This window comes from Drosophila serrata, unplaced genomic scaffold, assembly GCF_035046125.1.
Source record: "Drosophila serrata isolate PLE 108 unplaced genomic scaffold, ASM3504612v1 contig_285, whole genome shotgun sequence".
Lineage (NCBI taxonomy): Eukaryota > Metazoa > Arthropoda > Insecta > Diptera > Drosophilidae > Drosophila > Drosophila serrata.
In genome coordinates this window covers 120,238-132,982 of record NW_028257183.1, presented here as the reverse complement: position 1 = coordinate 132,982, position 12,745 = coordinate 120,238, and the positions used below count along the sequence as shown (strand labels likewise).

The window sequence follows — 12,745 nt, the reverse complement described above, 5'->3', positions numbered from 1 at the left end:
GGCGCGCACTGTACAAAAAAAAAAAGAACAAGAAAAAATATAGCAAGAAAAAATTAAATAAAATAAAGACTCAAAGAGCAACAACACGAACAGCAATCTCTCTCGTCTCCTCTCTCCCTCTGTCCCTGTCTCTGTGTCTCTCGCTATCTCTTTCTTTGGCACAGGTTGCAAGCGTGGCAAGCAGCAGGTACTGTTATATTTTTAGCGCGCTGTTTGCTTTGCCGTCGACGTCAGCTGCGCTGTTGACGTCGCTGCCCAATTGGCATGTGCTAAATTGTCATGCGGCTTTTGTTGTTGTTGTTTCTGTTGTTGGTTTTGTTGCCTTGACTATTGGATAAAGAAAATGCAACGCAAAAAAACCACTAGGAAAATTATAAATATAAATTTAAATTTAAATAATACATTTGTGGGAATTTTCAAAGAAATATTCTTTAAAAAATATTTGGATTATATCAATAATAATTAAATATAAATAATTGCTTGATATACTTTTAAAATTGAATTGAAGAAATCTAAATATTTTATTTTCCAAATTGTAATTAGAGAGGTTCCACTGTATTTTGTATTTTGTTTTCGTTTGCTTTTTGCTGTGCTCATTTCGGTTGTTTGGTTTTTCGTTTATTTTTTTTGTCAACATACTACGACCTTTTTTTTCTCCACCGTGGCTTTAAATTTTGTTTTATTTTTATTTTATTTTATTTTATTTTTTTTGAGTGCTTCTTTTTCACTTTTGTCATCGCATCATTCGTATTTTTTCGCACGTACGCTTGTACTTGTTGCTGTTGTTGTTGTTTGGGGTCACGTCATGTTGAGCTCCCTCTCTTTCCCTCTTACTGTTTCGCACAAATTAGTCATAACTTGGCTAGGGAGAGAGAGGGTGAGAGAGAGTAGCAACCCACGTGAGAGAGAGAGTGAGAAATCTCTCTCTTCCTCTCTTAACATATTTTTTGCCAAGCAAAACTGGGCTTTTCTTGCACTCTTTAGTTACGCTCCCTTGTTGCGCTCTTCCCTGAATTCTCTTGCGGCCGCTTGCGGCTCTCTTAACTCGGCGCTGGTGTAAAGCAAAGTCAATGAACTTTGTACGCATTTTTGTTGGCCTGTTTTTTTCCCTTCTTGTATTTGTTGCTATTGTTGTTGTTGTTGTTGTTATTTTTCGTGCCCATTTCATATTACTTGGCCTTTCTTTTATGTTTTATGTTTGTCTTCTTCGCACTTAAAAATTGTAATTTATTTTGTTGTATTGTATGTTGCATGTGTATTATTTGGACAGCTGCACATATACATGTATAAAAATATACTTTGTTTTTGTTTCCTCTAGTTGCTTTTATTTTCCTGGTTTCCCTATATTTCTTGATAATTTTTTTTTTTTGAGCTTAATAAATAAAATAAAAAATGATAGGTTTCTATTTTTGTGGCCCAAAAGTCCCGGGAAATTTATATTGTTTATTTTTTTTCCTGATAAAAAGCTGAATGAATGAATGTTTCAATTAAAAAATTTAAGTAGATATTACTCCAAGAATACTTTAAAGGTTTTACTGGAAATGTTTTCAATATATAAAGCAACGAGGTTTTAAAATTGCAAATATATTTAATAACATTAAAAATTTAGGAGTATAAAGATAGTTTATAAAGAAAATTTAAACCTAAAGCAACTCTCTGAAGATATATATTAAATCTCTTTCATTTTTGCCTTCATCCCCTTCACTGTAATATGCAAAACTCAATTTTCTGTCGCTGTTTTCCATCAGATTTGCATTATCACAAAAATGCAAATTTCCTCTTTTGATTTTTCCCCATTTCCCTGGGACGGATCTCTCTTCATCTTGTTCTACTTCCTCAACATACTACTCGCACTCATTTCCCGGGGAAAACTTCAATTTGCCGCCATTTTTTTTTTTTATTCGATGGCGATGTCGCAACCACACGGCAGCAATATTAACATCAACATTCACCATCTTCATCATCATTACCATCAAGTCATTGCTGCTGACTTGCTTAAACATTTAAGTGCATTGCAAAGTTTACTGCAGCATACTTGAACATTTTGTGGTCCTGCTTAACCTCTTGTCTTCTTTAAAAAAAAAGAAGGACCTCTCCATTACTGTGGTAACCCAGTCTTATTATTTTCTTATTTTTTTTATTATTAATATATCCTTGGGAAATATTCATTAAATTATGTAGTGGGTTTATTAACATGAAAGGCATGCTAAAGAATAAGGACACTTTCAAATCAAATAAAATCAAAGAGAAGTTTTTCTACTGTATTGGTATTCATTTTTGAACAATTTCAATTAAATATACACCTGTTTTATAAACAACAGATAAGAAAACGCTAAATAAATGGCTTGAAATATATGTAATGTATATAGGGCTTTTATATATATTTCTTTTATATATATTCCTATATATATAAACAGCTATAAATATTTATAAAGTATTCTCATTTTTTTAACTGTATACCATGTGGTTTATGTGTGTGCGAGTCTGATAACGTGGAATAGATGGTGGGGCGTGTGTCTTGTGTTGCTGTTGCAGCCACGTGCGCTTTCGTCACGTGGCAAACCGATGCGATGGCGAAAGCAATGTGGGCGTTAACAGGGAAAGAATGAGGTGAGAAAAGAGGAGAGAGAGGAGAAATACATGTGGCTGGAAACCAAAAGAGGGAAGAGTGAAGTCTGGGAGTGTTAGGTAGAATCCCCCCTAAAAAGTATGCTATATAAATGCGAGTGAGAAAGGACAAGTACATTTCGCAAAAAAAAATCTTTTACCTTTATACTAGATGGATAAATAAGAGGCTCTTTGAGCTCCTCTCCTTTATTTTTTATTTATTAAGAAATTTACATGTTTCAGTATTTTGTAGGCCATTCGGTAAACCATATAAATACAAAACCACAGAAATTTGGCATTAGATAGAGGTCAAAAATGATTCAATGCTTTAATCTTGAGCTTTCCACAACAAATCATAAAGATTATTCGCTCTGTCTGGCTCATGATTGCTAATTTGTTGACTATTTATTTATTTTTATTTTTATTTGTATTATTATTTTTATCTCTGACTGCCCTGTTGCCCTAACCCTTATATGTCATGCCTATGACTGCTTTATTCTATATATCCTATTCCTTTTATAATATGTAAAAACTTTCACCAACTATGCTACTTTTTGAGAACTGAAAATATCTAAAACTAGAGCTTGTATTATTTTCTAATAATTAATTAATAGACAACCCTGTATAATCAGAATCTGGTTTTATTTCTCGATTATTATTTATTATTTGTAGTATTTCTTTCTTTTTGGATTTATTTCTTGATTATTATTTATTTATAGTATTTCTTTTTGGATTTATTTCTCTATTATTTTTTATTATTTCTAGTATTTATTTGTTTTAAAACCCTAAGAGTCTGAAACACCCTCAAAGTTACCTTGAAATCACACCTATTTCGAATGTAATACAATGCTTTAGTTCTCTATATAAAATATTTGCTTACATCAAGAAATTCTTGATGCACAAAGTTTACTGTTTTGATAAGTCTGCCATTCGATATTCTCTTTCGCCAAATGACCTACTTCAATACGATACAAATCGATGTGTATATGAAGATATAATATTACTAGGCTTTGACAAACAATATATATACATTGATTAAGTTGGTGCCTAATGAATTTTCTCCCTACAAAACTACACTGTAATAGATATAGGTTCAAGTATTTATTTTGATAATTTATGTTCTTAGTTTTTAGTTGGTATATGTTTATAATTTATAACTTAAGTGGGCATGCTCTTTCCGTTGTATTTTATTTTATTTATTTTTCTTTTAAACATCATCGACAATACTGCTTTTGTTATCTAGCTCAGTATAGTTGCAAGGCAAATAGTTTTATTATTTATTGTTAAGATGTAAAAATAGTTTTGTAAAATCTTGGAAATTGTCTCTCAAGCTAGTTATTAGTTATTATTTACATAATTTATATGTATGTGCTACAATTTCAATCAATCTTTGTGGGTTTTCTGGTCTGTCAAAATGCTATGCCACGTGTCTCAGTTTACCAATACCAAAAGAAAATACACCCACAACACCCAATACCCAGCACAAAACCGCCACCCATCCAGCAACACCCGCGGTGAAAAACTACCCCCATTTCACCTGAGAAACACAAATCCACCGCAAAATGGAGGCGAAACAAACAACAACAACCAATTGGCTTTATTTGCTAATGTTGCGAGTGCCGTTTGCTTGAAAGGTTTTGGAAAATTCACATTGGATTTTCCACGAACGCGTAATTAATTCACCACTAACACACACACACACGCATACGGCGATCGCTCACGCATTAATTAAATATATATATATATATATATATATATATATATAATTGACCCACTAAAGGACCTTCATCGCGCACTGATTGTTGTTACTGTTGTTGTCTGTTGTATTTAACCCAAATTCATTTGCATTCATTAAATTTCTATTGCTTTTAGTTTCTCTGTGTTCTTTGTGTTGATTTCTGACCTTAAGTTTGGGTCTTTATTTAGTTAACATTTGTATGTAAATGAGTGTTTTCTGGTATTTGTAATTGTTCCAGTTAAAACCAATTAATTACTCGAAGAAAATGATTAGGTTTACATTTTGATAAATGAAATAAAGTCCCTATTACAATAGGTGACACAATAAAAGATTTTCCCATTTGGTTTAATTATTTTGGGATTTTTTAATAAAGTAATATTCATTTTGGAACATTTTACTCAATTCTTTTAAATTTAAATCAATTAAACACTGAAATCGTAGAAGAGATAGATTTTTGAAACATATTTAGACTTGTTATTTTGTAAAACATTTTATATTTTGTGTGTAAAATAATATTAAAAGCTGTCATTAACACTTGGTTCATCATATAAATCATCAATAACATTTCACACTTCCTAAATTAATACAAGTAATAATAATACAAAATTGTTTTTTAATAATTTTGTTCAAATTGCTCTCTACGATTATGATTTTTGTTCTTAATTTGATGTTTCGTTTTTCTCCAATTCTCTTTACTTTATGGCTTAATTTTAGAGGATACTAATTCCTCAACAATCAACAACAGCAACCACAACAACACCCCACAAAAACAGCAACAGCAGTTAATTGCCAATGGCAGAACAACATCAGTAGCAGCAGCAGCAGCAGCAGCAACAAAATTGATGGGAATTTCAACAACGCCCTCCTCTACGTCCTCATCCTCTGCGCCCTCAAATAATTCACCCAACACCTTTACCCTCACACCCCAAACCGCAGCTGGCTCTGCCTTTCTGCTGCTGGCAACAGCAGCAACTGCAACTGCAACTGCAACAACAGCAGTTGCAACAGCAACAGCAGCAGCAGCGGCAGCGGCAGCGGCAGCAACAACATCTGCATCCTGCAAACCTGCCAAGCACAAATTGGGTCCCATCGAGGGGATTCGTAGCAATGATCTATTATTATCGGATGTCGAGGATGTCCTGCTGCTGAATCACAAAAGAATTTGCTTAGATGCACTTGGTGGCAAAACTGGGATACCCCTGACACCGCCGCCCATGTCCACGCGCAAAGTGACGGACACGAATCAACGGATCCGCTCGTACTCACTATCCCATAAAATTACAGCGCCCCCCAGCCAGGAGCATCAGCAATACCATCACAACATTCAGTCCCATATCGTGAGGGGTGCGTCAGGAGGCGGTGGTGGTGGTGGTGCATCCTTGAATCCCACCTATCGCCAGCAGCTTAACAGCATGTTGGTGGCCACCGAATTAACTTCTGCCTCAGCGATACGCGTGGCTGGCGGCCCAGGAGCGTCATCGGGAGGAGGTGCTGGAGCGATGGCCTTAAATGTGGCATCATCTGCACCGACGCAAGGATCTCAGCTGATACAGGCACATAATCACACTCATACCGGCCACGGCGGACGCAGACGCACCACCAGTTCCAACAGCAACGGGTGAGTATTGAAAATTCCCTCTCTCTATAAAATATATATTTAATCTACTTGGATTGTTCCTTTTGCAGAGCGGGCACTCGGGAGGTGCACAACAAGCTGGAGAAGGAGCGACGCGCTCAGCTTAAGGAGTGCTACGACCAACTCAAGAAGGAGCTGCCCATGAGGGAAGAGGATAAAAAGAAGACCTCCAACTTGACAATACTCGATTCGGCCAACGAATATGTCAGGGTTAGTGCTTACTTTCTTTTACTTCTCCTTTAAGCAAATGCTAATTATTTATATGATTATTTATTTAAATAGCAACTGTTGCAGCGGGAAAGCGAACAGGAAGCCGAAGTGGAGAAGCTGGCTAAGCAGAAAATTGAGCTGCAAAAGCAATTGAATAATTTGAGGAGGGACACGACGGCCGGTGATCAGCAGAAGCACCATAGCATTCCACAGGCCGAAAAAGGTATCTAAACAGGTGGCACCTGGAGTTGTGCATACATCTGATGGCTAATCTCGGGTTTTCTGTCTCTTCCCCCGCACAGCCACAAGCACATCATCCGCAACAGCAACACCAGCAGCATCAGCATCAGCATCAGCCAGTGGCCGCAATGGAACCACAATTCTGTTTGATGCCACCACCGCCTGTGGCGTCACTGGGGTAAGAAGATGGGGTCACACAATGGGGGAATATCAGCAGCTATGGAAATGATTGATATTCCCTTAAATTAATAATAATTGATAAACAATAAAATATTAATAATTTTCTTTTATTTCCTGTTAGCTAACAACTGTGATAAGCAAAACCAATGCCCCACCAGCAGCCAACAGCAGCAAACATAATACAGGAGGAGCCACAACCACACTTACTCCGGCCATGGGTATCATGACAATTAAGAATGGTAACAGCAGCATACTGGCAATCTCACCCACTGCTGTGGCAATCCAACAGCAACAGCAGCCACAACACCATAGCAACAACAGCCCCGCGGGCAGTCCCAGCAGCAATGCATCCTCTGCAGTGGTTGCATCTGGAGCTGGTGTGGGTGCAACCACAATCATTCGTGGCTCACCCACACCTTCGACACCATCACCGTCGCCTAGCTCCTCATCCAGCGGTGTCTCATCATCGGCCTCATTTATGGGCTCCTCATCGTCTTCATCCTCCTCATCCTCATCATCATCGTCGTCGTCGTCGTCCAGCTCGTCATCCAATTCGTCGTCACCCACGCAACAGAATACACCGGCAAGCACGGCCAATGCTCATTTAGTTGGAGCTCGAAGCGTTGGTCTTAAGTTCCATGGTACAAGTGTGGTTGGATCATCAGCAAATGGCTTGAATGGTGGCGCTTCCATTGTGGCCGCTGCTGTGCCCACTGGTGGATCGGCGAATGGTGAGCTTAAATCTATGTATTCTTAAGAAATTATTTTAAAATATAAAATATATGATGCAAAGATATATGATGATGCAGATATATTTTATGATATTATATTTCTAGAATCTTTTCGATTTTATTACAATATATGTTTGTTTTTCAAATAGGTTTCCATCAGGCGGACAAGGACAATCGGAATTACAATTTCCTCATGATTAGTGCTGGCGCAACGGCGCAGTGAACCAACAACAACAACAGCAACATTACAAACTGCAACAAACGCGCCTCTAAAACAATAACAAAAACAGCAACAAGAAAAAACTGAATTGTGTGCAACGGCTCCCACCTCGAGAAGAACCTAGAACATTCGCTGTTCTCGAACTCTTTAAATTTGTTTTTTTTTTTTTCTTAAAATGAAAACATTAACAACAACAACAAAAACAACTATTTTTCATACTTGGCACACATAAAACAAATAAATAAAAAATGAGAAATAAAAGAAAAAATGAAACACAAAAACTTGCAACAACAACAACAGCAAATAACAACAACACAATTGAGCGCTGTAGTTTTTTACATAAATTAACAACAGCAACAAAAACAGCAAAACAGTTCCGCCCAACACGTAGCATCGATTTTGAAAATCAACAAAAGTAATGAATAAAAAAAAAACAACCACAAATGGAAAGGAAAAATTATTTTTTTGAATAAATGATTTTATATAGAAACAACCAACACCGATAGAAAATTCAACAACAGCAGCAAAGATGTAAGAACAATAAACCAAAACAGAAAACCATTCAAATGATGAAGTAATATCAAAGCAGCGGATATCAACAACAGAAGACAGCTTTCAATAACAACAACAACAACAAGTTATAAAAACCAACAACATTTTCAACAAAGCAAATTTACAACTCAACAACAACACACAGGCGCCTCCACAACGTACATATAGAATGTATTGTAATTGTAATTGTATTACTTTAAAGTGAAAAGCCTAGATCTATCAGATGCAACAAATACAACAAAAACAACAAAAAATCAACAGTAAATCATATATAGGAATTAGCACACACTTAATTGTAAAACAGTAAAGTAAGCAAAAACAAAGAGCATAAAAAGAAGAAAGAAAAAAAACCAAAATGCGCTGTTGTAACAGAAACCACCAATGGGTAACGCTTTATAAATATACACAACTATATATATATATATCTAAATATATATATATATAAATGTATACCTAAATCTAAACTCTAAAAAGAGAAAAATATAATTCTAAATTTTTTAAATGTAAAAGAACAATGATTTTCCAAAATTAATGTGTAACAAAAAAATGAAAAGATTTATCTACTATCATCTACAACATGTGGCATCATATATACATATATATATATATATATATATATATAACTCTTAGTGAGAATATATATATATATAAATATTGCATATGGCCATATTTTCTTGACCAACAGCAGAAACGCTAGCAGAACCAGCCAAAAACAAAATATATATCTTTTTACTACCGCAAAATGGCAAAAAAAAAACAACAAGTTCTTCTCCATTCTCATGTCCATCATGCTAGCTGCGACAACTGTGGAAAATACAACAATAAGTTTTCTTTAACAAATGTTGAAATAATTAAAATTTTAATTTACCAAAGTTGCTTCCTGCTTACATGATGGACAAACATCTTCTCAAACAAACTTGTAAAGTTATACAAATAGCTAAAATCAAATCAATAACACTAAATAACAGATTACAGTGTTTTAATGTATGTATTTATGTGTCTGTGCCCAACAACAACAAAAAAAGAAAAACAAAACAACAACATTAACCATTAGAAAAAATTAAGAGCAAGAGAGAGATTGGAGAATGTTGTATCTGTGTGTGAAACCAATTTAAATTATAACCCAATTCCAGGGGCACTTTTTTTACATTCACATACAAAATTTACATTAAAAAGCGAATTAAATAGAATTAAGAGAGAGAAAAGGAAAAAAAATGTAAACACAACTTTAAAAACAATTTGTTATAGAATATCGATAAAATACCAAGCTTATCGATGTTCTAAATTTAATTAATGTACCACAAATTACTTTTAATCAGGCATAAGTAATAAGATATAACGGAAAGAGCAACAGGGCAGCCAGACAAAAAAAATTTAGCTAACATTTATGCAGTCTTTAGCCAAAGGTAACAATCTTTATGTGCGTTGCAAAACGCATGTGATTTGTTGTTATAAACTCTAGACCGTCGAGTTGAAGCATTTTTGCTTTCACACTGATGCCAAATTTCTTTAAAAAAAATCAAAAATTAAATCAACGGAAAAAAAATTATTTAAAAATTATATACAATCTAATTATAAACTCACAGATTTGATGTGGAAAGGAAATTTAAGTTCAGGTTTTAGTTACAGGATAGAAAAGGTAGAAAATCTTGATATATTGATACCGAACCGATATGATATCGGACCTTTTTCTCGATACCGGTTTTTATTTTAATTTTTTTTTTAATCCTTTCATTTATGTTTTTTTTTTTGTTTTATCTCTTTTTTATATATAAATTGAAAACAAATCCTCAAATATGATATGAAATTGGACATTTTCTCTCCACTTTTTCTTGTTTTAACCATTTTTATTAAGTTTATTTTATTTTTCCCTCGATTATTGGACTATTCTTCTTAATATACACCAAAGCCTCGCTTTCTTTCTTGTTTCGCTGATTTTTTTAAATTTATTTTATGTTCGCCTGATATCAATGATGAATCAATATGATATCAGACTTTTCCTCTCGATATATAAATCCCTTTCCTTCTTTCTTGATTTATATTTATATTTTTACCGACACGCTACTTGGGCCATTCAATTATTTGAATTGAAAATGTGAATTAAAAGTGTACCCATAAGGAATTGGGCTAATAATACCCAATTCAATTAGCGATATATATACATAAAAAAAGATATAAACCAAAACATCGTCGTAGACGTTGTGTAGGAAACAATGTGTGTGTAATAGTGCAATAAGCTAAACAATACTTATAACCACCTACCGCCTCTCAACACCCCACCCCCCATAAACTATTATTAACCCCAATCTGTTACAGAATTTCGTTTTTGTTTAAAAATTTAGATCTCCAAGTTAGGTTCTTAATTCGTTTCCATTTTCCGTGGGAAAGACATGCATGCGTATAAGACATATAAACATACACTTAATTAATATGTAGTAGTGCGTTTCATAGCCATAAGGCAAACAAAACATAAACTTCTGTGTGTGTGGGTAAAACTATTTCTTGCCTTAACGCCATTGAACGTACTGTACTGTACTGTACTGTACGATTAACGATGAATAATGGAATCAAAGTCGAAAATAGAATCATTTTACGGTAGTAAAAAATCAGCAATCACACACATTAACGAACAGTGTTTAAAACAGCTTATAAAAACAAAACAAACAAAAAAATAAAAAATATTAATATACTAGAAACAATATAAAAATAAAACCGATTTAGAATTACAGAACATGAAAAAATAAACAACAAACAATTGTCGATTTAAGAGAAAAGAAAATTTAGAGAAAGAAAGAAAAAGAAAAACAACTAGAAAAGCAGTAAAACAAAACTAAATGTTATATTTTGGAGCATTTTTTTCAATATGTATGTGTTAGAATAGATATATATATATATATATGTATCTGGAAACAAAGAAGGAGGAGAATTGATAAAAGTATTAGGAAAAACGATATCTCTTGAACAATAAAGAAGGACAGAGACAGAGACAGCAAATCAGAAAAAGAGAGAGAAGGCGATATAAAAAAGAGATTTTTGTGACTTCTTTCTTTTACACTCTCCACTTAAATTTGCAAAGTTTTTTACCATCGGAGGGGAGACAATGAATATAAAACTATATATCATCTATCTATATATATATATTTGTATACACCAACTAAAGAAAGAACGAGACAGAAAGCGAGAGAGAGAGATAGATAGAGCGAGTGTAAAATGTTTAATATATTTTGTAAATACTTTAAAGAGACGATTTTTTTTTAATTTTTTGCTGCAAAGAAATTTGAGTTGTTTTTTTTTAAATGAACATCAAATCAAAAGTTATTTTCACACAAGAAAAGTTTACAAAAAGAAAAGAAAAACAAAGGAAATATATGCAATGCAAAACATGTAATCATTTCAAAGTCCAAAATCTAATGAAAACCTAGAGAATATAGTTAATATTTGTGTGAATTGTGCGTGTAAATGTGTTTGAATGTCTAAATGCTTTAGTCACATAAGCCGAAAGAGAAGATTGAACTTTGATATAATATTTAATATAATATAATATATATATTTAACTTGATTTCTTGACTTCTGCTACTAACCTATAAAAGCAAATGTAAAAAAATAATAATAGAGAATCGAGAGGAGCAGCAAACACACTTTTGAAGAATTAAAAATTAACTCTTAATTAGTTTTATGTTTCGTAATTTATGTCTTTTTTTTCTCTCTTGAATAATTTCGAAACACTGAAAAATGTGTTTCCTTGCGCTTTTTTTTTTAAATTACTCTTGTAAGTAGGCAAGTAATGCAAACATTGAACATAATACTTTTTTGTGTGTAATTTGTAATTAAAGCCAGCAAAGTAGAAACAAGAAAACGTTTCATTTCATTATTTGTAAGCTTAACTTAACTAATTATTAGTTCTTAAATAACTTGTTTCTTTAAGTTGAAAACAAATCGGGAGTATTGCAAATTATAATTATCATTAAAATATATATATATAATATCAAGTAAACAAAACAAAGGCGAAAACTCAACAAAAAAAGTATATTTATAGGAGAAGCAGACAACAAACACAACAAGAAAAGATTTAACAAAAAACAATAAACATTTTCAAACACGAAAACAACAAAAAAAAAAACGAGAGAAAACCTTTTTAGCTGTAAATGTAACATGTAAAATTAATTTTAAATGAAATGCATACAAAAAAGAACAAAAAAAGAAATAAACAACAACAAAATCTAAAAAGTATGGCAAGAAATAATACAAATTATATATGAGGAATGATATATATATATATATTATATAAATGTAAATGTGTAAAGAAAACAGAAAATGCAAACAAAAAAAAAACAAACAAAATAATAAAAAAAATGATTTCAAAGAAAATATTTTAAAAAGCATTTTTAATATTCCCAAAAATTGTTCAAAGGATATATTTTAATCCTAGTAAATTTTTAAGGGAATAATATTAATATCTATCTAGCACCATTTGTCTTTGTTTTGGTGTTGCTCAACATATTCCTAGCAATTGTCAACAATTTCTTCTGCCCTTCGATCTGTTTATTTTAATTTTTTCATATATATATATATATATATATACATATATATGTATATATATGTATATATATAGTCCACCGATTCGCCATGCT

General features: G+C 32.9%; 1 protein-coding gene across 8 annotated transcripts in view; it reads left to right on the top strand.

Moving 5' to 3' along the window:
- Mnt (transcription factor mnt) overlaps positions 1-12,482 on the top strand; it is a 40,323-nt gene extending 27,841 nt beyond the window's left edge. For 4 of the 8 annotated variants that reach the window (XM_086836596.1, XM_020952919.2, XM_086836598.1 and 1 more), the window contains exons 3-8: positions 5,630-5,963; positions 6,032-6,191; positions 6,264-6,414; positions 6,494-6,609; positions 6,733-7,342; positions 7,492-12,482. In XM_086836596.1, the coding sequence (XP_086692722.1) occupies positions 5,630-5,963; positions 6,032-6,191; positions 6,264-6,414; positions 6,494-6,609; positions 6,733-7,342; positions 7,492-7,565 (1,445 nt within the window). In that variant the 3' untranslated portion in view covers positions 7,566-12,482. Of the gene's footprint in view, positions 1-5,059; positions 5,964-6,031; positions 6,192-6,263; positions 6,415-6,493; positions 6,610-6,732; positions 7,343-7,491 lie in introns of all 8 variants that reach the window. The other 4 variants (XM_020952917.2, XM_020952916.2, XM_020952918.2 and 1 more) reach the window with 1 other exon arrangement.
- The last annotated feature ends 263 nt before the right edge of the window (positions 12,483-12,745 follow it).